The sequence below is a fragment of the Echinococcus granulosus genome, assembly GCF_000524195.1.
Source record: "Echinococcus granulosus chromosome Unknown EG_S00068, whole genome shotgun sequence".
Classification (NCBI taxonomy): Eukaryota; Metazoa; Platyhelminthes; class Cestoda; order Cyclophyllidea; family Taeniidae; genus Echinococcus; species Echinococcus granulosus.
The window spans coordinates 315,873-337,148 of NW_020170448.1; the positions used below are offsets into that span (position 1 = coordinate 315,873).

Below are 21,276 nucleotides of genomic sequence, written 5' to 3' on the forward strand. Positions count from 1 at the left end.
CTTTCTCTTTCTCTACACAAAGTTTCATCTTTTAAACACAAAGTACTCACCTCATGACTTCAGGCACAATATGTCGCTGTTTCGAGTGTCGGCCTTGAATCTGTTGATTTGTATTTTTTAAGGTGGACACGAACCTGGAGCTGGTATAATGTTCGTCTTCAAAAAGGAATCACCTCTTTTTATTATAACCCATAGGAGATAAAAGCGAAGCAATTGCTTGCTCAGGCCAGTGCTAATTCCTCCCTGTCCTCCTCCCGAAGTGGCATTCCTGGGGTCATGGATGTGGAAAACTCCATTAATGCCCAGCGTGGGACTGGCGGTGGTAGAGGCGGCCAGCTACCTTTTGTAGCTGTTTTTATCCTTTTTGGCATCTTTGCAATCTCCGTCAAGGTGGTGATGGAGTTCCTTGGGGATTCGATCGGCTAACGACACTGGTTACCACCTCCGCTCTTTACTTCTCCTCCCCTACCCACCCATTCCCTCTCCTGACTGGCTAATTCATTTTACCTATCTTCGGCAAAACTCAACCCTTTGCTCTTTCTCCTCTCCTTGCTGGTTTTCCTCACTAAAACCTTTACCTCTTTCTTATTGGTTTTATTTCTTTTGTGCTCATCCGTGACATGACTATTTGAGTGCGCTTGCCACAAGTTGGGGTTCTTTTTCGAGGTCATTGACATGACCTTGTGTTGAATTAATCAAAATGTCAATAGGTCAGATCAATTCCTTGAGACTCAGGATTTCTTCAAAGGTATCGCATGTCTGAATTTACCGTCAATGCCAGCTCAAGACGCAATTTGTGTGAAATGAAGTTTTGATGCGTTTTAGGGATTTTGCAGTCAAAAGTGAGTGGGTGTTTTAGCGATTGTTGATCAATGCGTTGGAAGTAAATTGGGAGAGCAAAGTTTACCCTCAGTTGAATGAAGGTTAAAGGAACCTGGCGACCGAGTGGTGCCATTATTCACCCATGACATCTCGCCAACAGAACTCACCTAATGTCTACTTCGACATTTCTGATAATAGCTAGGTAATTTCCGCTTTCATGATTGCATTATGACACCGCACGTCAAAGGGCGTAGGGATGGGCACGCACGATCTTTTTCCCCTTTTCTATCGATCGCTTTACTTTAAATTTGGCGCGGTATGTGAGGAACATTGGGCAGCAGCACATGGTCACCTTCGTCGTGGTGTAAATGAACCTACGTATTACTCTCCCGTCGCCTCCCATTTTTAGCCACACCAAATTTTCTGTCCCTCCTTACACACCATGGGATCATCCTTACACCAAATGGATGATCAACACTTTTCGTAGTCGAGCAAACAACCGCTTAACTGCGATGAGTCGAGAGCATCCCGATATCTTTCAACACATCTTTCAAATCCCCGACACACCGGAGAAGATCACTTGTGACAACAGTGATTGTGAGGCCATGTACAAGAGGTCCACTGTACTCTACCTACGTCCACTTTCATTGGCCGTCTACATGAGGAGGTTGGACGTAATTAAACTGCTCATTGACAACCAACTTGTCGATAATGGTGAAGTGAGCTATGCAACAGATATCAACGGACGGTTGGAGGATGATGACGAGGTTGAATTGCGCGAAATTCGGCCGATGACTATCGCGGCTAGACGTAATATTCTGGAGGCTCTTCCAGTCTTATTCAGTAGCAATACGCAAACATTGAAAGCCTCTGATTCATTCACTCTACGGTATGCTAACAAGTGGGTCGAGAAGTGTAACAAATTCAAAGACATCCTTGATTACACTATTAGTGTGGTGCGTAAAAAACGTCTACTTCCAACAACTAGGGTATTTGAGATGCTGGTCTATCGGTGTCCTGGCTACTGTAGTGCTAATTCTGCCCAATTATTGTGCACCAAGCACGGGGGTCAACGATGCTCTCTATTTCAACGTCTTGCAAAGTACCTCCTTTTGGAGGCCGGCGGGAATCGTCTCGCTTTACCGTTACTGCAATCATTGGATCAGCTAATCCGTCACAAGGGCTTCTATAAGTTATCCAAACGCCTGGAGAGCGCTTGGCTCTATCATTACTCCTTTACTGACATAACAGAGAATTGGGACACCATGTCGGTGGCACTGAAGGATCGCTTGATTACGCTAGCTTATATGTTTAAGATACACGAAATACTTCAAGAGAAGGCCAAACCACTGACTCTTTCATACACTACCAGACTAATTTCTGAGATGATATACAGCGTTGGTTGTGGCCTTGACTTAATGACAACCCCCATCGCTGAGATGCAACAGTCAATTCAATTTCTCCTGCATTCCGGTCTAACCACCTTCGAGCAGAGAGTTGTCACCGAGGAGGGAGATTTGGAGCAATTTAAACAAAGGCGATCTGGTAGTCCCAAGACTTCACAAAATTTGAAATCCCCAACAAAAAAAGCTCTCCAAGTTTTGTTATATAACTTAAAATCCTTTATTTCAAGTGACTACTTACAATCTAGAGTAAATAAGGTAAGAAATAATCCTCATAACATTTACGCGAACTCGGCAGAACCTAGTCGTTGTTTGATGTGCATGAAGGAAGCAAAAGAAAAGTTTGCATTAATAGAACCGCTTCCTGTTGAAGCGCAGCATAGCCTAAGCGAAATAAATCCTCTAGTAACCCTAACAACTGATTTGGAACCCAGCCCCAAGGCGTCTACATCAATGACAACATCCACACTTATTCGAACATGTGTGGTGAATCAGTTTGCAGGCACCTTAAAAGAACCAACTTTGCATCATGAAGAAAAAGAAGAACCCGAAGAAATGGAACCAACTCCGACAGTACTGATGGAGACTACGCCAGATGACATGACTGTCGCGCCTGTAGTGGAGGAGAATCCAGCAACCCCGCGTCTTGTCTTTTCAACCCTTTCGTTTGGAGAGGCATCTCCCATAGTAACAGATGCACGTACATTCCTCTCTCCTCTGACTGGCACCAATATTGTCTCGGACGAGACTCTGCAAACCGATTACCTTGAACAAAGAGGCGTGGAGACATACCTAACCCAGCAATTTTGTAGTGCAGACGAGGAGAGTGTAACATCCGAAAAACTTTTGCCGAAACAACGGCCACGAGTGCCATGCAACCTCGTAGAAGTGGATAATTTGATTGAAAAAATCGCAAATAACACTGCACTCATTAATGACTTTTTGCTGTCAGACGATGACAACGATTTGATCGACAGTACGTTGAAGGGCTGTCTGAAAAAAACTGAGATAGGATTCGCCTCCGGTGTTGAGATTTCAGAGGGTCCAGCATCCCAAACGTTATGCCAATTTAAGTGTACCGAAGCATAGCCACCCCTCAACGAAAAAGGGATCATGAAAAGGTGCCTCTTCGAGTAAAAGAAAACTTCCGAAGAAAAAAAAAATAATAGTTAAATCTTGTTTCTACTAAATTACAAATGTTCTAAAAAAGGAAAAGACGTACAATACAGGTGAAGTTTACGATAGCAACCGCCTCCCATTTACCAAGGGAAAGGGGCTTTCTCACGCAGTAGTCGAGAGCCGTAGCGATTCCATTCGGCAGGGGTAAGCCAAAGGTCGGAGATTGCGTCCGTGTTAAGCATAAGTTTCGCTCCTTGCCAAGCAAGGTCGGAGACACCCTGAGGTCTAGTTAGTACTTCCACACTCGTGCCATCACCCACGAGGTTCTGCAGTTCGCGAGTGAGCCACTTGGAGAGGAGAAAGCCTCCGAGACTGGTTGCCCCACCGCCAACAAGAAGGATACAGCCGAATAGACGTTGACGCAGTTGATCCCCCTTGGCGTCAGCCACATTATCAACTCCCAGTGCTTCCGAATCGACAGCCGAAGTCGAGGCGGCGGCCACAGCGGCCTGTCGGATGGACCACAAAACTGGTTCGGCCAGGTCCTTGAACGAGGAGGCCTTCTAGATAGCCAAAGACAATGATTTGAAGGATGCATAACAATTAATAGGAATCTGTAAGTAGACTTAAAAAGAAAGACTATACACATACAAGCCTTAAGCTTTTAAGTACGAGGTGGTCACATCTAGCTACTGCAATCTTCCGATCTTGAGCGATTGACACGAAGTTAAGAATTTAACGATGAAAGTAAAAAAAAATTGTGACACGATTGATAGGTAGTAATATCCAATTACCGACAATCATCACCCTGACAACTGACAAATATGAAAGATGGACTATAGCGTTCACATTTGTTGCCACCAAGTCTACATGTGTCGTAGCGCATCATCATTCGTTGAATTAAAAAGGAGGTAATTAGTACAGTTATTTAAAGGTGGAGAGATACCCAATTTTCTCCAAGTCTACTGATTCCGAGAATAAAAAGTTTACAGGGCATTAGTGGCAGGGTTAATTAGCGTGTATTGAAGTGAATAGGTCCAATTGACCTCTCCTGGAAACCAGAAGTCACAGAGTGATAAAGACGGCTTCCTAGCCATTTGATGGCCTTTGTTGGTAATTCTTCCTGGATGCCTAAAGCCAAAATTTATTTATCTGCACCATTAAATATGGGTACCATAGACGTGAGTAACGACACATCAAGGGGAGTGGCGGCTACATGGACCACAGGGAGAAGAGGGGGTAGACTGACTACCTCGAGATGTCATTATCACTAAAGCTACAGGTAAACATATCCATTAATAAAAGAAACATGGAGAAAATGTGAGCAGGACACTTCTTCGAAATGGCGATTCACAATTTTGCTTCGTTTCTTGGAAGGGGAATCAAGAAAAAAACAGTCCATTAGGCAGCTGGATGTCCTGAAATCCAAAACGACGATTTTAACAAAAGAAGATACAAGAAAGTAGAAGTCAGTGAAAAAAAGGCTATAAATGTTGGAAATCTTTATGCCCAAAATTGTCTCATTTCAGTCAACTAAATTTGTCGAGCTTACCGAAACCTTCTGACTCTTGGGTTCAAAAGCGCCCTCATCACCCCGACCGGGGACAAAGTCACCCTGCAGTTTTCGCCTCCTTTCTCGCATAGTCATGACACTGTAGACCTCATCGAATGGATCGTCCGGTTCAGGTGCATCGATTCCTGGTATTTGGTACTCTGGAAGAAAACCATCTGCATTGAAGAAATAGGGTGCCAAATGCGCGGTGAGGAAGGTGACATTGGGCAGGACTACTTCCTGTCCGGTGGCAAGTTTGATTGTAGTCTCCTTTGAAGCTATCACTTCCAACGATTGAGTCTGCATTTGTGCAATAATCGCGCTGTCAGCGTCGAACATTGCATTGAAAAGGCGTCTCATGTCTCCGAATGAGCCGTGGTCTGTTTCCCTATGAATAATAAACATAGAGTATGGTAGAACACAATCAAGGGTTTAGCTCGCAGCGCAGTGGAGAACATCGAAAGTGATAAAATTTACATATTCTCCTTCATAACTAAGACCGCTTTTTTGCCTATTTCAATCACTACCTCGCATAAAAAACGTACTGCATTAGCTCCGGGAGTTCGATTCTGTCTCTAGTAAAGCGATATATTGCTGCACGTAGAGTTTGCAGACAATTGCAAACACCAATCGGCAATTTAACGCGGACATCAGGCAGGGAAATGCCCTCATCAACGCAGGAAATGGTGGTCTTTTGAAAGCCTAAGTCGATAACGCATGCGGTCGGAAGTCCTACACCGTAGGTAGCACAGACACTTGCCTGCTGCACTACGACTCGGGAGAAGCGAAGGCCCAATAAGAGCATATTCATTATCTGCCGCACCTCTCGACGAATAAAGACGTCCTCGATTACGAGAATGACTGAGTAGAGATGAAATTCGTCTCTTGAGATGCCAAACTAAGATAGAAAAAGCAACACTCTCGCTTTCGCACAGCCTCTACATTCAACGTGCCAAAAGAGAATAATTTCCTTCTGGCTGTTTAAAAGGACGCAAAAGTATGCGAGAAATTTAGTATTTCAAAGTGAAGAAATCGAGACTCAACTTGGCTTTAACAAACAGCAAACACCTACGCTCACAAATGATGGCTGCTGAAAACGCTCCTATCTTGTTCGAATTAGGCTGAAAATACTATAAAATTTTGGAAATACAATGGAGCACTTAAGTAAAGTGGTATTTAGGTGTAAAGACTAGACGATCGATCTAGGACTCGTCCTTGAGGAAAAGTACCAAAACATACATATTTCTCTAATGCATAAGTCCACATATCCTCCAAGTTCTGCAAATTAAGAGACGGTGTAAATGCTTCATTAAAACAACCAGACACGATCGGCCACTGCAATTGATAACCACCATTAACGCACTTTCTGAGACCTTTGAGAAATGGGATAAACGCAGGCTTCGAATCATCCAAGGGCTGATCAGAGTGAGCAATATCTGAGTTAAGTATCTTGTGAAAGTTATTTTCAGTAACAAGAGAATCAGAGTGGGCAAATGAGCCGAAGCAATTTGACACATCGATATCAAGTGGAGTGAAAGTATGCGAGCTTAACGACGGAATCCGACCGGGACGGGCGTCCTTGGATTTGCGAGCAATACAATGCAGAAAAATCTTTGGCTCTTCCTCCGAAGCGAGGCCGATACGTAAAACTGTAGAGCCAGGTTGTATAATAACGGTTTTAGATGAAATTCTTTGGAACTTTGTCATTCTAGGTCATTGCAAATCATAATAACCTTGGCCTGCGAAGATAATTGGATGAATTTAATTTAATGTTTTTAACATCTTTAGTATTCATAGTGAGTACAGCGCACAACTGTTGATCGAAAAAAAAAATATTTTAGCAAAATTCGTAACCGCAAGGCGAAAGTATAAGCACTGAACTTTTAGCATTGTTTTTCGATTGCAATTAAACAATCAAACGAATTTGCGATTTGATTTCGATAAAATAAACTCCAAGTTGAGATTGAGTAATTTTTATTACTGAAATCTTTTACGTCGATGCATTCATTCAGAACCTTTAGACCAAATTTTGCGTGTTTATCCCCAAACGAAGTTTGTCATTTTGATTAGAATCGTGTAACTTTATTATGTAATACGATGGTGGTTTAGCCCTCGGTATTAATGAGACGTTGCTTTTGGACTTTTGATTTGGCCTTTTTGTACCAAGCTGGGCGGGCCGGCCTTCAGGCCATGCTATCAGCCCAAACACCTTCACTATGCAGAATAGATATACTCCACCCGAGTATTGTGTCTTCTTTCGTCTTCAGGGAAGTCTCAGGACACCACAATTGTTTGCGCAAGTATAAATAGTCACTGTAGTGGCCCAAGACTCCCTCGCACGCGGTAGAAGACAATTATCAGTAGGAATTTATATATACGGCATTCAGTAGGCCTTGATGCTACGGGTATTGTTGGGAGGTCAGCTTATCCTGCAAAGGTGCAGTAGTGGAGACCAGGATTGATCCTTTTCACTAAAACTAGGAATTTAACGAACAGCCAATGTATTACGTGGCACCTCCCTTTTTGTGAGCGCCGTCCACGTTGCTCCCATTTGTCATCCTCCCGCGTCGGCTATTGCAGCCTAATCGCCGCTGTAAGGAGTAGTTTAGGAAACAGCCGTGCCAGTGATCGAATTTTGATGCGAGTGAGACGGGTCTTGACCACAGCGCCACTGATCCAGCTTGACAATTTTACTACGTCTGCAGTTTCGCCCTGCAAGGGAACTGTATTCAAGTGCTCATTTTAATGCCTAAAAAGGGAAGGTCGGTATTTATGGGAATATAGTGTAATATGATAGTGGTTTATCCCTCGGTGTTGGTGAGGCGCCACTTTTGTACCTTGAATTAGCCCCCTTGTACCTGGCTGAGTGGATTGGCCTTTTGGGCCATGCCAATAGACCGGACACCTTCTCTGCGCTAAATACATATTCTGCACGAGTATCGTGTCTTCTTTCGTCTTCAGGGAGTCTCGGAAAGCTACAATAGATCTAAAGAATACGGGGATTGTGAATACTTCAGAGTCACCCCCACGCCTAATAAAGGACAAATCTTATTTTGACGGACAAGACTTCTGTACAGGGCTTACGACCAGTACACCCGTGTCTAGCTCCTTGTTTTCCTGTTTTGTTTGGAATAACTCAAACAGATTGTCTCACATTGAATGAAACTTGTTTTTTAAGCAACCGGTATCACTCGAGAAGTTACGAGATTTCATTGTGATCTAACGGCGACAAAGTGATTTCATGCCGCTGTAACTTCTTAGTGTGGCGAAGTTTTGTTCATCAAGCGAAATATATGCGATGTTGGATGTGTCACTGATGTTTGGAATGATACTTCAACGCATCGAGTCGCCCTTTTTGCGTCAAAAGCATTTCACAGCACAAATGCACTGATTGAACGTAAATTCGTAATCTGTGTTGTGCTAGATCAAATTTGATTAAATAAAAGTCCTTGGTAAGAGTTGCAAAACAGTCCGCCAGTTGAGTACATTTTGTTGAATTTCCTCGCTTTTCGAAATTGGACCATTGGTTGGCCTAGCAGTTTACATGTATCAGTCCCCACCCATGAAAATAATAGAGCAGGATTTATATCAAACTTCCATTTACATTCCTCTTTTGCTTCAATAAACTCCATTTAAAGGAGTGGTCTTCCACATAGGCATGCTGCCCCTGCTCCTCCTACCTTCACCGGATTTTTTCACCGCTAACGACATCAGTGCGGTACCCTACAGTCCAATCACCGCAAATCGCCTCTGCCTTTTCGTCCCCATCACGAGAGGTCACCTTTTAGGCCACTTTTGCCTCATCTGGGCAGATCGGCCGCCTCGGGGGCGCAACCGAAATCTTGCATCTACCTGTTCTTCACCGATTTCTCTATCCTCCATCCCATGGTCCCCATTCTCTCATTATTGTCATTAGCTCCACCCTCATCGTGTTCGGATATATAGTCGGCCATCTACAAGCCCTCCTCCACCGTCGTTCCTGGCCCTTCATCGTGGTGATCTCGATTGAAACGGATGTGCAGAATGTTGGAGGGGGTGCTCTTATAATCATCTCTGTTATTACACATGATCATCACTATTACGACTCCTCTTGGTCACCATATAGCTCTCATTGTGAGACTTATTGTGCGTCGACCATGAAGAGGAGGAACTAGAGGAGGGAAGATGGGACCATCGTTGAGGTCTAGAGACGGAAAATGAAGGCCGAATGAGGACGAAGGGGAAGTTTTGATTGGGTGTGTTTGGCATGAATTCCTCGGTAGGAGTGCAATGGCGGAGCATCAAAATTAACATTTAAACAAACAACCAACGTATTGCATAGCCCCTCTCCTCCCAGGTGGACCCCCTGGTGAACCTCCCGTGTCAGCCATCATAACGTAGTTGGTGCTGCAGGAAAGATGTTCACGAGCCGACCGTTCTAGTCATCAAACTTGCTTGCTATTGAGAAGATATTTGACTACAACATCACTAATTCTTCTTGTCACTTCCACAGGATCTAAGTTTTGACCTCTATTGGTATTGTACCGGGCGACGGAGAATGTGCTGGCCATCACTGGCCTAAAAGCAACAAGTCAAATGACAGAGGACGGAGTTTAACACATTTCTGTGGGGGAAGAGTTCGCACCTATTCCTCCTTGCCACGTTGTTGGAACTTCAGAGTCGCCCAGTAGTACCAAACCGAGCTCTATCTAGGTAGTAGAGAAATAGAGGAGGTATCGCGCGCTCATATAATTAACATCTTCATACAGACAAGGTAGAGACCTCTGTAACAAATTTTTTTCACATGGTTCACAGCCTGTGACAATTTAATTTGTCGGTAGCTTTCCTGCAAAGCACAGGAATGGGGTAGTCGCCGTTGGTAGACGTCGTTTTCAGACCTTCTGCTAGGGGTGGTAATGTATTCTCCGATTCACAGCATAAAGAATTCTCCTGTCACACCAAGTTTTACTATCCAGTAGTAGAAATCAGGTAAGATATCGTTTAAGATCGGGTTAGCTTTACTCTGCTATCAATGTAACGCCCCGAGACTTCCCTGAAGAGGAAAGAAGACATACAGAGGGGACTGGGGATACTGGCATGGATCGGAGGCCAGCCCACCCGCTGAAGCTGTAAAAGTGAGGACTCAAAAATGCGAGTTAAACAACCAACGCGTTGTAACTTGTGACATGGCATGGAGGACGTGGCGCCGAGTGGAAGTACAGGCCGCAAAGGCTTAAGTGGCCGCCTAGTCAAATGCAGGATTAAACGATAAAACAAGGAAATACAATCATATCTCTGAAAAGGCGTTATTCACTTTTCAAACTGTTAAAGCATTATTTGAAGTTATGGCCTTACTCGTCTTCATTAGCAATCAGATTAGCCACTGGATGTACATCATACCGTAGACCGCAGTACGGCTGGTTGCTATCCATTCTCCATGGCAGCAGTAAGAACACTTAAGTATTATTTAATATTTCGCTTAATTTTTCATCAAATATTTATTGAATCATCCATTCATTACTTTCATTTAAGACTTTAAAAATTCGTACCCTCAACAGTCCGCATCACGTCACTGCGATTTTCACGTTCTACAGCGCGGGGCCACAGGCGGACACAGCCAGAGGGACGCGAATAAAAACCGTGGTATGCAGTTAAACAAATGGCACATCACTGCAAAGGTTTTCATCCCTTGACCGCTGTCTTCGAAGACTGCCTAGCTCATTTTTCTGCTTGAGTCACTACGATGTTGTCTGTGGTTTGCAAACTACCCATGAGCCAGGAATGTCAGTCATCAAATTTTTTACGCAGGTGAGAAGGCATTTGATCACGGTGCCATTGTTGCATCAACATGAGTCAATTTTATTTAAAAATTTCGTCCTTTTTGGGAGAGGAAGAATCACTTTCTCCTTACTGGTTATGGTTATACAGGACACCAAGGCTAGTGCATTTCCAGGGGCTAGTCATACATAATAGACAGTTTTTGGTGTAGCCTCGGTTGTTGTTTACCGTCTAGCAATTCTCCGAGATTAAACTGCAAAGTTCGCCTCCCACAGCAGAAGTCATTTCTCTGAGATTTGGAAATGGGATATCTTTGCTAAGGTAATCTTACCGCTCCCACATATAGGAATCTCGAAGTAGTTGCTTTTAGGCCAGTGATGGCCAGCACATTCTCCGTCGCCCGGTACAATACCAATAGAGGTCAAAACTTAGATCCTGTGGAAGTGACGAGAAGAATTAGTGATGTTGTAGTCAAGTATCTTCTCAATAGCAAGCAAGTTTGATGACTAGAACGGTCGGCTCGTGAACATCTTTCCTGCAGCACCGACTACGTTATGATGGCTGACACGGGAGGTTGACCAGGGGGTCCACCTGGGAGGAGAGGGGCTATGCAATACGTTGGTTGTTTGTTTAAATGTTAATTTTGGTGCTCCGCCATTGCACTCCTACCGAGGAATTCATGCCAAACACACCCAATCAAAACTTCCCCTTCGTCCTCATTCGGCCTTCATTTTCCGTCTCTAGACCTCAACGATGGTCCCATTTTCCCTCCTCTAGTTCCTCCTCTTCATGGTCGACGCACAATAAGTCTCACAATGAGAGCTATATGGTGACCAAGAGGAGACTGTAGGCATGGCTAAAATGGCCATTGTTGACAGGACAGGAGAATAATTTGGCAAGACTAAAAAAAACCCCGCAAAATAATGCGTGCAGTTAAGCAATTACCATATCACGATAGAATCTTTTTGTCTAGGTAGTTTTTGCAATTTTTTATTCATCAATTTATTTCAAAATTTTTTAGTTGAAATTTACAACCCCATAAGAAACCCATTAAATGCGCGCCTGTGATTGGTTGCTCGGTTCCATAGCTCCCATTGGCGCAAAATCTTACGATCATTTTTATCAAAAGCTGCATCAACCTAAAACAATTTGCCAATGATCAGATTCGCTGCTCCTTTTTACCTTGGTTTAATAACCCTCACCATTCTGGAAGCCAATGATCTAGTCTTCCAAGTGGACAAGTCATCCAGTCCTGCATGCTACTTTCAGCTCGAATGCACCGGCAAGACTGCGCAAGGAGTGGAGAAAGTGCGTGTTCCCATCCGCTCTGCTCAAGGTCCTCCCGGACCCAAAGGAGACAGGGGCCCTCGAGGTCTTCAAGGTCTCATGGGTCCTCCTGGTAAGTTCCACAGCTTTTTTCCCACAATTAAAGGAATGGTTAAAATTCGGCCACTTTATCGTAGCCAGCTTCTCTGTTAAAGACCATGTAGAGGCCTTTCAATTTATGTAAATTTGGAAACGGTTTCGTCTTCAGCGTAAAATGAACCTGAAAAGTTGGTAATATATCTAGCAAGAGGAGAGTCCCACACCAATCTAGAGGAGGCTCTAGGCGAGGGATTAACTCAAAGGTATTTGATCTACGTATTTGCAAATTAGGGGAGATTTTTCAAGTGCTTATACACAGTTGGATATGTAGTCATCGAAGTGATCGGAGGCAAACGACGGCAACATGAGGTAGTTAAATATGAACGTCACACATGTGTAACGATGAGGATTTCATCCCTTAAGATATGCTTATTTAACCTCAAACTCCACTTTCTTCATTTGATTTAACAATTTAACCGATTTGTTGGCTCAAAATTTGTATCCACTAGACTATTTCACGGGAGCTATCCACACAGAGCACTGCATGCATGACACGCAACAGGACCATTTATCTGATTCTCGAGGTTGTTCTTACAAGCCACCACAACTCTGCTACTGGCAGAAAGCAGCCTTTTTTCCCCTCCCTCACCTCCCTACCCCTCCTGCCCCTCCTCCGCACAATTTAGCCTGCACATACTAAGCACTCCCTCCAGGTTTGCGTGACATGTGGAAATTAAGAAGGTGGAACACACTCCCATTCCGAGTGGAGACAGGGACGTTTGAAATCGCCTACAAATATTCCTCTTACTTCTAGCCCCAAACCTCACAAATTTGAGGAACCCGCTTTACGAATTTCAGTCGACTCAATTTCTTCAATGTTGAAACAGAGGTGCTGGAGGCGCATGACTATAAGATCCTTTTTCGTCTTCCCGCCTAATTTCCCAAACGTCTTAGAAAAGACATGCCCTTTTAAAGTCATTCCTGATTGGCTGAGATCGTTGTAGGACAATAATAATCAACCCAAGTCCAAAGTTAGTTGATGACCGCAAACACGCGATGGTAAGACGACCGAGGGACTTAGCCTCAAACTCCGCCTGTCTCCATTATCTTGGGGTTAGGATTACACGCTAACGTTTTGCCCGTGCGTTGTTCAATGAGGAAACCTGATCGGAAGTTCGATGGGACCTAGACCACTGGCAGGAAGAAACCTTAGATCATATCAGGACATTAGCTAATATAGTTTCAAAGTTATTATAGAGCTGTCATTATCTGGTGTTTATGTGAGACGTCTTCATTTGCAGAGCGGTGTGATCAAGCGGACGTCAAACTTAATGGAGGCAAGTGGAGGTACAGGTTAATTTCATTCTAGCACAATTTAGCTGTTTGATTTGCCTTGATCCCGTAGCAATATTGATCAATCAGAAGAAACTAAAAGAGGACATGACGTCAAAGAATGTTCAAGGAACTTGAGACATTATCTGAAGCACTTGGAGAGGGTTTGATAAGAGGTGGCCGAACATCGTACCGTCCACAACCAACTGGATAGGAGGATTGACTTGATGGATCACTCAAAGGTGGACATCACACGTTCATAAATGTGATTTAAAAGTAGTCCTAGAGAATGGCTTAACCCCAATGACAAAATAATTTATTGAGACAACAAAAACAGTGGGAACTATTTGGTCTCCGCTTAGGTGTATCATAAGGGTAGGATAGAGTAGACATAAATAAGGTGGATTAACAGCGACAGCGTAATTTTTTCTCCCACACACTCCTCCCTCCCTCTGTACCACAGGCCCTCCCGGTCCTCCCGCAAAAGCGCCACCAATAGTGCCCCAGTCTTCGCGCCCACCACAGATCGCCTTCTACATTGGCCTATCCCAGAATATTGACCAAATTCCTGCTGGAGATAATTGTCCTCTCATCTTCGATTCGGTCATTCTCAATGTGGGTGGCTTCTACAATGCCACTAACGGCATCTTCACCACCAAAATTAGCGGTGTGTATAGCTTTCTACTGGTGGTGTCAGCCCGCAGCTATGAGAAGGTACGATGACGGTAAATCACATAGCCCTATTCAACGGGGTTTTCCCTTCTCAAATCAGTAGGGTTTACTGAAGCGCCTACTATAAAAGAGCCACATGTTGAGCTCCGGATTAAATAAGAAATTTCCTTCTTGCCTCAAAGACGTTTTCCAAAAAACATACATTTTAGTAGCGAAATGGAGCAAGAAAATGTCTTAGATACAAACTTCAAGCCACAGTGACAACCTCGATGATTAGACCCAGCTCTCCTTTAGGCAAGTGCGTGGCTAATGCTGAATGGACAGAAGGTGTTGTCGGTCTGGTGTGAGAGCAAGCCCTGGGCAAGCACAACTAACCGGGCCATTCTCCAACTAAAACGTGGTGACAAACTCTGGCTCCAATGCAGCAAGGAGGCATACCATCTTCACGGCTATCTCTATAGCAGTCTCTCAGGCCATATGCTCTTCCCAGCCTCAGAAGGGGATGAGTGATTCTGAAGTTCCACCGCCAGCGAGTCAATAATGCCAGCATTTCATTTTCATGTATCGCCGTGACAAACCGTATTACATGTAAAAGTATTCAGAGTTTATGAACTCCTCCGTTCTAGTAGACCTAATCATTTTCTATTTTTACGACATTTTTGAAGTATGCCACTTATTTTTGGGCCCGTGTGTTTGAACGGGTCTCAACTGAGAGATGAGGACCACTCAAACTACTCCAAATCCAAGTAAGCGTTCAAGGTAATGCATTCATTCAAACAAAACAACACTAGTGATAAGCGTCCAAAGCGTAAGCTGTAAATGGTGATCAAATTTTCACTACTCAATTATCTTATTTATTCAAGCAAATATAATTCAACAACACTTGGTCTTGGTATCAATTAGGAGGCCTCCCAATCTTCTTCATCAAAGATTCGCATAATGCGTCTTATGGGCCGATCAAGAAACGGCAAGTTAGTAAAAATTAAGAACCTATGGACGAGTTTACTGAGGTGCTATGCCAACTTTAACACGGTTATCTTGACGTTTCCGGCACCTGTTACCATTGCAATGTCTAGATTTCAAGTTCCGCTTGCGTTTACTTACTTTACCAATTTGATTCTACACACCGCGTGCAACAATTTCCCGATTTATGTGGAAAAAGCGGATTTACAGAAACACCGACAGATAATTAAATGTCAACTCCAGAGTTGCTTGTTCACCTATTTATTTCCATTTCCTTCTCGTCAGAGCGCATTTTGGCTAGCATTAGACACGAATTCATGATTGCCACAAAAATAATTAAGGCCGCACATAGGAGGCTGATGCCGAAGTCTTCAAATCGGCCTTGTACCATCTCCATAAAGGCTACTCGACAGTCCTAAAAAGAGGGGAAGCTTAAAAGGATTTTCTTACTAGGAGGGAAATGCTCCTTTCAACCTCTACACAGAACTGCAAATTTCAAGTCACACTGCAAATCATGGACTATAATACCAGTGCAAACTACTTACTTTTTTGTGGGCCGTATCAATCGTACACTTGATTTTTAAGCCGTCACAACAACCAACAGTCATTGAATCGGGAGGGTAGTGCGAAGTTCCGTTGAATCCACAGCAGGATAACTTAAAAAAGATCAATTTTTGTTCAAAATATGTCTACGTACTTGACTTTCTATCAAGAATACCGCCTCCATACCCCTAACTGATTGAGCGCCGTTTTGAAACACTTCTTCCAGATTCTTATCAATCCATTCATACAGTTCATTTTGCTAAAATATACATACATTTTGGTGATACAAGCCAGTCTACTGAAGTTATTATAAGTGGTATCTTAATATTTGAGATTTGGAAGCAGCTTACATTTTTCGATGCCAAAAGTAGGAGGATAGCATTGACTAGAACAGATATGGTCATGATCCACAGCACTATGACATACTAGCAAGAAGTAAGGTCAAATGTCTCAGGTCTTACAGTCATGAGACCACATCTTCCGCGCCTTTTGAAACAATTAAAAGCAGACAGGCTGACAATTAAACCGAGAGCGCCAGTCATAAAGACGAGAATGGAGAGGTTGGCGTATCTTTGTTGTGGCGCACCAATTATGTACTTAAGCACCAACGAAAGCACAATTCCAACCACGATGCACCACCAGAATACACACTTAAATGAAAGGCGAATAAAATTGTATTACCATGACATTAAAGGCAGCCTTGTATATAAGAGTTGTCAAGATGCAAGCACTTGTTATGTATAAAGCAACCATTCCGACCGGTTGGTTGACGCGCATGACAAGTCCATGACATGCGTGGTTACTTATGTGTACACCTTCGACTAATTCGTTTGTCTCGTCTTTGCATTAACGCTCGAGCGTCAACACACTTTTTTTAAGTTTTTAAAAAGAAACAATACTGCTTAAAATAGAATATTATCTTTTGGTTATTTTATTAGGCGCAAGGGCAGAAAAACATCTTGCATGCATTTTCACTTGAACGCGTCTTATAGCTGCAATTTTGGGACACAGAATTGCCAAATATGTCACTAAGTAAAAAAATTCTTAAGTTAGGGCATTATAACTTAAATTTGGTCATTTCTGTCTGTCGACAGAAATAAAATCTACAAATGACGCAGATTTTATACTAGTACCTGTGGTAAGACTGGGCAGTGATAAACTCTACACGCACTGACATATACTAGATTTGCTTTACACAACCAACATGAACACCGCCTGAAAGTCATACCATTTAAAGGAAATTATTGTGAAGGAGATAGACAGGCTATTTTGTTTGTTTATTAGTCAAAAAAGCAATTGGCGCGGTTTCATGAATCCTGTAATCATCTTATTTCCCTTATCTCTCATATTGACAACTTCTGTAGCTGAAAAATCCACCCCGTGGTCAGGACTTTAAATTTAATAACACCATACAAAGGTAAATACATTCAAATCGACTTTTGATGATGAGGACGAATAGGAATTGCTGGCAGTAATTGTGAGGCAGGACTGTATTTACGCTGTATCAACTGGACGTTTTTATTAAAAGGCATTAGCTAAGGTTATAAAGAGGAATAGCAAGTTGCCTGAGGGAAGTTACAGAAGTAAAGACCAATTTGAGATTAAGCGCTGTACAAATCTAGAACCGATGTGTACCCGAGACATCCATTTAACAAGCATGCATTCTCTTAATAAGGTAGATGTGAATGGCTTACTATGACCATGATGTTGAGCACAACGGCGGCAGTCCTCAGCCAACTGATTCTCACATGGTAGATGAGGAGAGATTGCATTACTCTGCATCTGCAAGACTCCATAGCACTGCCCGATGTTCGCATTTTTATGAGCTAAAAGAAAATTAATGAATGCAAAGGTACTCTTAAAGAAGACGAAATGAGAAACAAATGTGCAAGACGTTCTGCACTTGATCGGCTCCCGTAGAACGTGACCTGATTTGCATAGAAGGAAAGGGTTAACAAATCGTGAATTTGAAATCATCCTACCTGGGTACACGTACCTGGAAATGAAAATGAACAGATAGTGGTAGAGAGTTCATTCAATCCACATAAATTTTTCTTCAGCATCTATAATCGGCACCCATATACGCTTCAACAAAATTCCTCTTTAAAGAAGACATACACCTTGAACCTACGAATATCTACTCGTATCTGCTGAGTTCTTCGGGCGCAATGTGGTGGAGTATAGTGATGACAAGCTCAGGTGTGAGACAATGTCACTACGTTTGTGCTGCAGTGACGCTCGGGGCGTTGATAATGCCAGTTCCTATTCTTCCATTCGACAGACTGAAAGCGTCTGATAGGTGTGTGTGTAAAGTGCGGTTCAAAGAAGGCTCACATTTTTGATAACTTGTCAGTTTTGATCATTTTCTACAAATTTGCTAAGGTAGTTGTTCCACTACTCACTGAAATAGATGACAATAAGCCGTTGTACATTATAACTTTTCATTTCGTTTTGTTGTTTTCCAACCCGGTCGGAATTCAATTCCCTTAGTCTCCCACATTCTTCCATAGCTTGGTGATTTATGTTTTTTTTTTAAAGTACTTTAACTTGTTGCGACTTCAAGGAAGACTCAACAGATATTAATCGGTTGGAGACGTATTATTCGAGGAGTACAGCAAGAGAGAGTGAGACAGTATCTCCCTATGCCTCTCCTATCTCTCAGTTCTTTTCTCAATCTCCTCCTTCTCCCTCATTCTCTCTTTCCTGTGCAGTTTTGACGCCATATCTGGCTACTTATTGCATTCCGATTGCGGATACCATAACCAAGGGAAGAATAACGTGCCTTAGGCCAGGTTTTCACCACTGGAGGTTGCAGACGCACTTGACGAAAGGTGTGCGTTTGTTTTTAAATTTTACCTTATATGGTTTGGCAAACACGCTAGATCAAATATCGTAAGACAGGAGCACTCAACGCAGGTTCTTAAACATAATACATTCATAATCTTTTGTAAGGCAGCGTTACAAGCCGATAGTTCAATCACAGTAATATAAATCGAACCGGGATTTTAAACATCTACTAACTACGCTTGTAAGTAGCAAGTGTGGTTCCTACTTCGAGCACTTGTTTCCGACGCGCATTTTGTGCTTAAGTCAGTCCTGAACAGATATGCTAGCCAAGATATGAAGCGCAGTGTAATGAGACACGGATATTGCATCTACCTTGAGAAGTCTTCCATCTCAATTGCCCCGTCTCATCTTGGTAAGCTGATAGCAAGTACAGCCACTAATCAGTAGATCGTGTTCATTTGCATTTCAAAGACCGCGATTGTAAACGTGGTAGAGGACCTTTTGAAGCCACTGCAAGTAGTACAGGTTCGACCGGGTCGCTTGTGCAACTCCTGAAAGACTGTTTGCATTTCTGAGCCAGGAACCACCAGATGCTTAGAACACAGAACCTCATCCTCCAAAGAGAGTTTCAACCATTCCTGCCAGATCCACCTGACCGCCTAGCTGGACGACGTCATCTCTTCCTCTGTGGGCTCTTACGAGGATATCATGAAATGCTCATTTATCAGAGCCGTGTTAGGATCAGCACTGCGTATTTGTCCAATAATGTTAAACAAGGTGGCTCATTTGAAACATTAGAAAACATAAAACATAACGTAATTGTATAACTAAACAAATACATAGATGGACAATTAAATGTTTATACCGGCATATAATTGTTGGAGTCGGCAATCATGCACGAAAATGTGTTGCAAAATGGGTTAAGAGGTGATCCACTGGCTGTTCGCTAACACGGCGAAGGCAAGAAAAGACAATAGTGAGCGCACACCAATCTCCTGTTGCATTTGAGGTTCCTTTTTTACTCTAGAAGGAGAAAAAAGGAGGAATCATGAAGTGCGTGGTGCCAAGGTGTCTCGTGATATGATTCGATGGCAAAATATGGCATTACGTAATTAAAGGAGTGAAGAGGAAGGGGTTATGCCTTGTTTGTTCTATTCACTCTACTAGTTCAGTCCTCTCGTTATTCTCATCTTCATGCCCCCTTTCCTCCATCTTCTTTTGTTCGCCATCTTCTTATCCCTTTATTCAAGCACTATTCAGTGCCATATACCATCCGTGTTGGCAATCGTTGAGCATTCAGCAATGACAGCACCAATGGAGGATTGTCAATGATAGCACCTACGGCTCATTCTCAACGGAACGGCTAATGTCTAAGTGGAATTGCGGCTAACTGATTACAGACATCCGTTGGTGTGGCCAACATGGCGATCTACGGTGAGCACTGCACTTGCCCACCACGTAGGCGACACTGCGTTAAGTGGATCACTCTCCATCTAACTTTCCTGACCTACAGATTTCCTCGACAAAAGAGAGACAAAAGGGCGACATTGTCAAACACTACTCCGATGCATTCCATATTGATAACAGGAATAATGCCTTAAGACAATAATAATCTCCAGCAAATCGCCTATCCCCGGCGGGTGACCTGAAGATGGCGCGTGCCGAATGTGATGAGAAAGCGGGTAGCTTAATGGGGACTACGCAATGCACCACAATTTCATCAAATGCCTGTGGATTGTTTCCGTTCAGTTTCCTTATCGCGCCCATTCATTCCATACGAAAGCCAAATTTTTAGTCATGGACAAGATTGTTTCAGAAATGCTATGAGCGACTTGACTGCTACGCGTAAAGAGTTCGTCCAAACACAGTTCAAGGTTAGTTGAAGAATTCAAGGCTTTCAGCATTGTTTACTAAATCCATTTTCTGTGTCAACATATCTTTTGCAAACTGAACTTGGGTAATGATGCCTTCCGCTCTTCCCAAATGACCCATCTCATTTGAACTGGTGTGGTTCAATCGCACTTCAACCTGCATCGGCTCCTCCCATGGCCATCTCTCCACCAACACAATCATGACCTTGACACTCTCACATGAGGACCCACCGTGCATTTACTCCTTCTCTCCTCGTCAATCAATCAATCTGTCAACCGTTCCGTCAGTTAGTCAAATAGCCAAGTCACTAGTTGCTAAATCTGTCTGCCAAGTAAGAATCAGCCAGACTGAAATTACGGACAGCAACAGCAGCAGGAGTGGGAAGAAAAGAGATTTCTCAGACGCCTCCTCAGATGTGTGGATCACTAGAATGGGAGAAGAGGAGGAGCAGGAGGGTGTGGGGAGGTTGGAGTGGGTCCACGTGGGTGACAAAGGTGCAGGTAAAATGAATGAGAGGAAGAAGGTAATAAAGGTGAGAAGGAATGTAAACTTACTGAAAGATGTGGGAGAGTAGAGGGTTGTGGATTGGCGGCTAAGAGATGTGCAATAAATATGCTTTGGGCTAATGAGATAAAAAAATGCTGCTTCCTCCTCTCCTCAACGTCCACCTATCCACCAATCTATCTACCTCCAACTGCACATCCAAGTGTATAGCTTTTAGATCGTCTATTTTGCAAAAAAACGACTGGCTACAGATAGTAGTACCGCTAGTAGGCACAACACTAACAGCCTCTCCGTTCATTCCTTCACTCATTAATTAGTCTGGTTATTCTGTTTTACTCCATCAGTGATTCATCTTTCTCTCTCCTCCTTTCTTTCCGTAATTGGCCGGCTGGATGACCGACCCACCAACCGAGCCACAGACTGACTGACTTGCATCTACGTGCAGTGGTGGAATTACTGGAGAATCGCACAAGAACACCACCTCAGCCATGTGCAGTCACGTGGTTGCTCGAGGTGGGTCCCCCATTGAAACATTTTGAGGGAGAGGGCGTCTGATGTTGTTTCTCCAGCTCTGTCTCTACCACA

General features: G+C 43.3%; 4 protein-coding genes across 4 annotated transcripts in view; 3 read left to right on the forward strand and 1 right to left on the reverse strand. All coding sequences in view use genetic code 11, as the record gives it.

Annotated features, from left to right (window-relative positions):
- Positions 1 to 426, forward strand: part of EGR_07045 (Ubiquitin-conjugating enzyme E2 J2) — a gene marked incomplete at both ends in the record, with an annotated part of 1,753 nt that extends 1,327 nt beyond the window's left edge. Inside the window, one exon of the mRNA XM_024496294.1 lies at positions 196 to 426. Within this exon, the coding sequence (XP_024349321.1) occupies positions 196 to 426 (231 nt within the window). The remainder of the gene's footprint in view (positions 1 to 195) is intronic.
- A 908-nt stretch (positions 427 to 1,334) lies between these two features.
- Positions 1,335 to 3,314, forward strand: EGR_07046 (hypothetical protein; the record flags this gene model as incomplete). The annotated part of the gene is made up of 1 exon (XM_024496295.1): positions 1,335 to 3,314. The coding sequence occupies one exon, from the start codon at positions 1,335 to 1,337 to the stop codon at positions 3,312 to 3,314; it is 1,980 nt and encodes a 659-aa protein (XP_024349322.1).
- A 170-nt stretch (positions 3,315 to 3,484) lies between these two features.
- Positions 3,485 to 6,603, reverse strand: EGR_07047 (Actin-related protein 8; the record flags this gene model as incomplete). Its single annotated transcript, XM_024496296.1, has 4 exons — positions 3,485 to 3,907; positions 4,897 to 5,284; positions 5,442 to 5,794; positions 6,136 to 6,603. 4 exons carry the CDS (start codon positions 6,601 to 6,603, stop codon positions 3,485 to 3,487), a joined length of 1,632 nt encoding a protein of 543 aa, XP_024349323.1.
- Positions 6,604 to 11,808: 5,205 nt separating this feature from the next.
- On the forward strand, positions 11,809 to 14,532 carry EGR_07048 (Complement C1q tumor necrosis factor-related protein; the record flags this gene model as incomplete). Its single annotated transcript, XM_024496297.1, has 3 exons — positions 11,809 to 12,052; positions 13,814 to 14,064; positions 14,317 to 14,532. 3 exons carry the CDS (start codon positions 11,809 to 11,811, stop codon positions 14,530 to 14,532), a joined length of 711 nt encoding a protein of 236 aa, XP_024349324.1.
- Between the last annotated feature and the right edge of the window lie 6,744 nt (positions 14,533 to 21,276).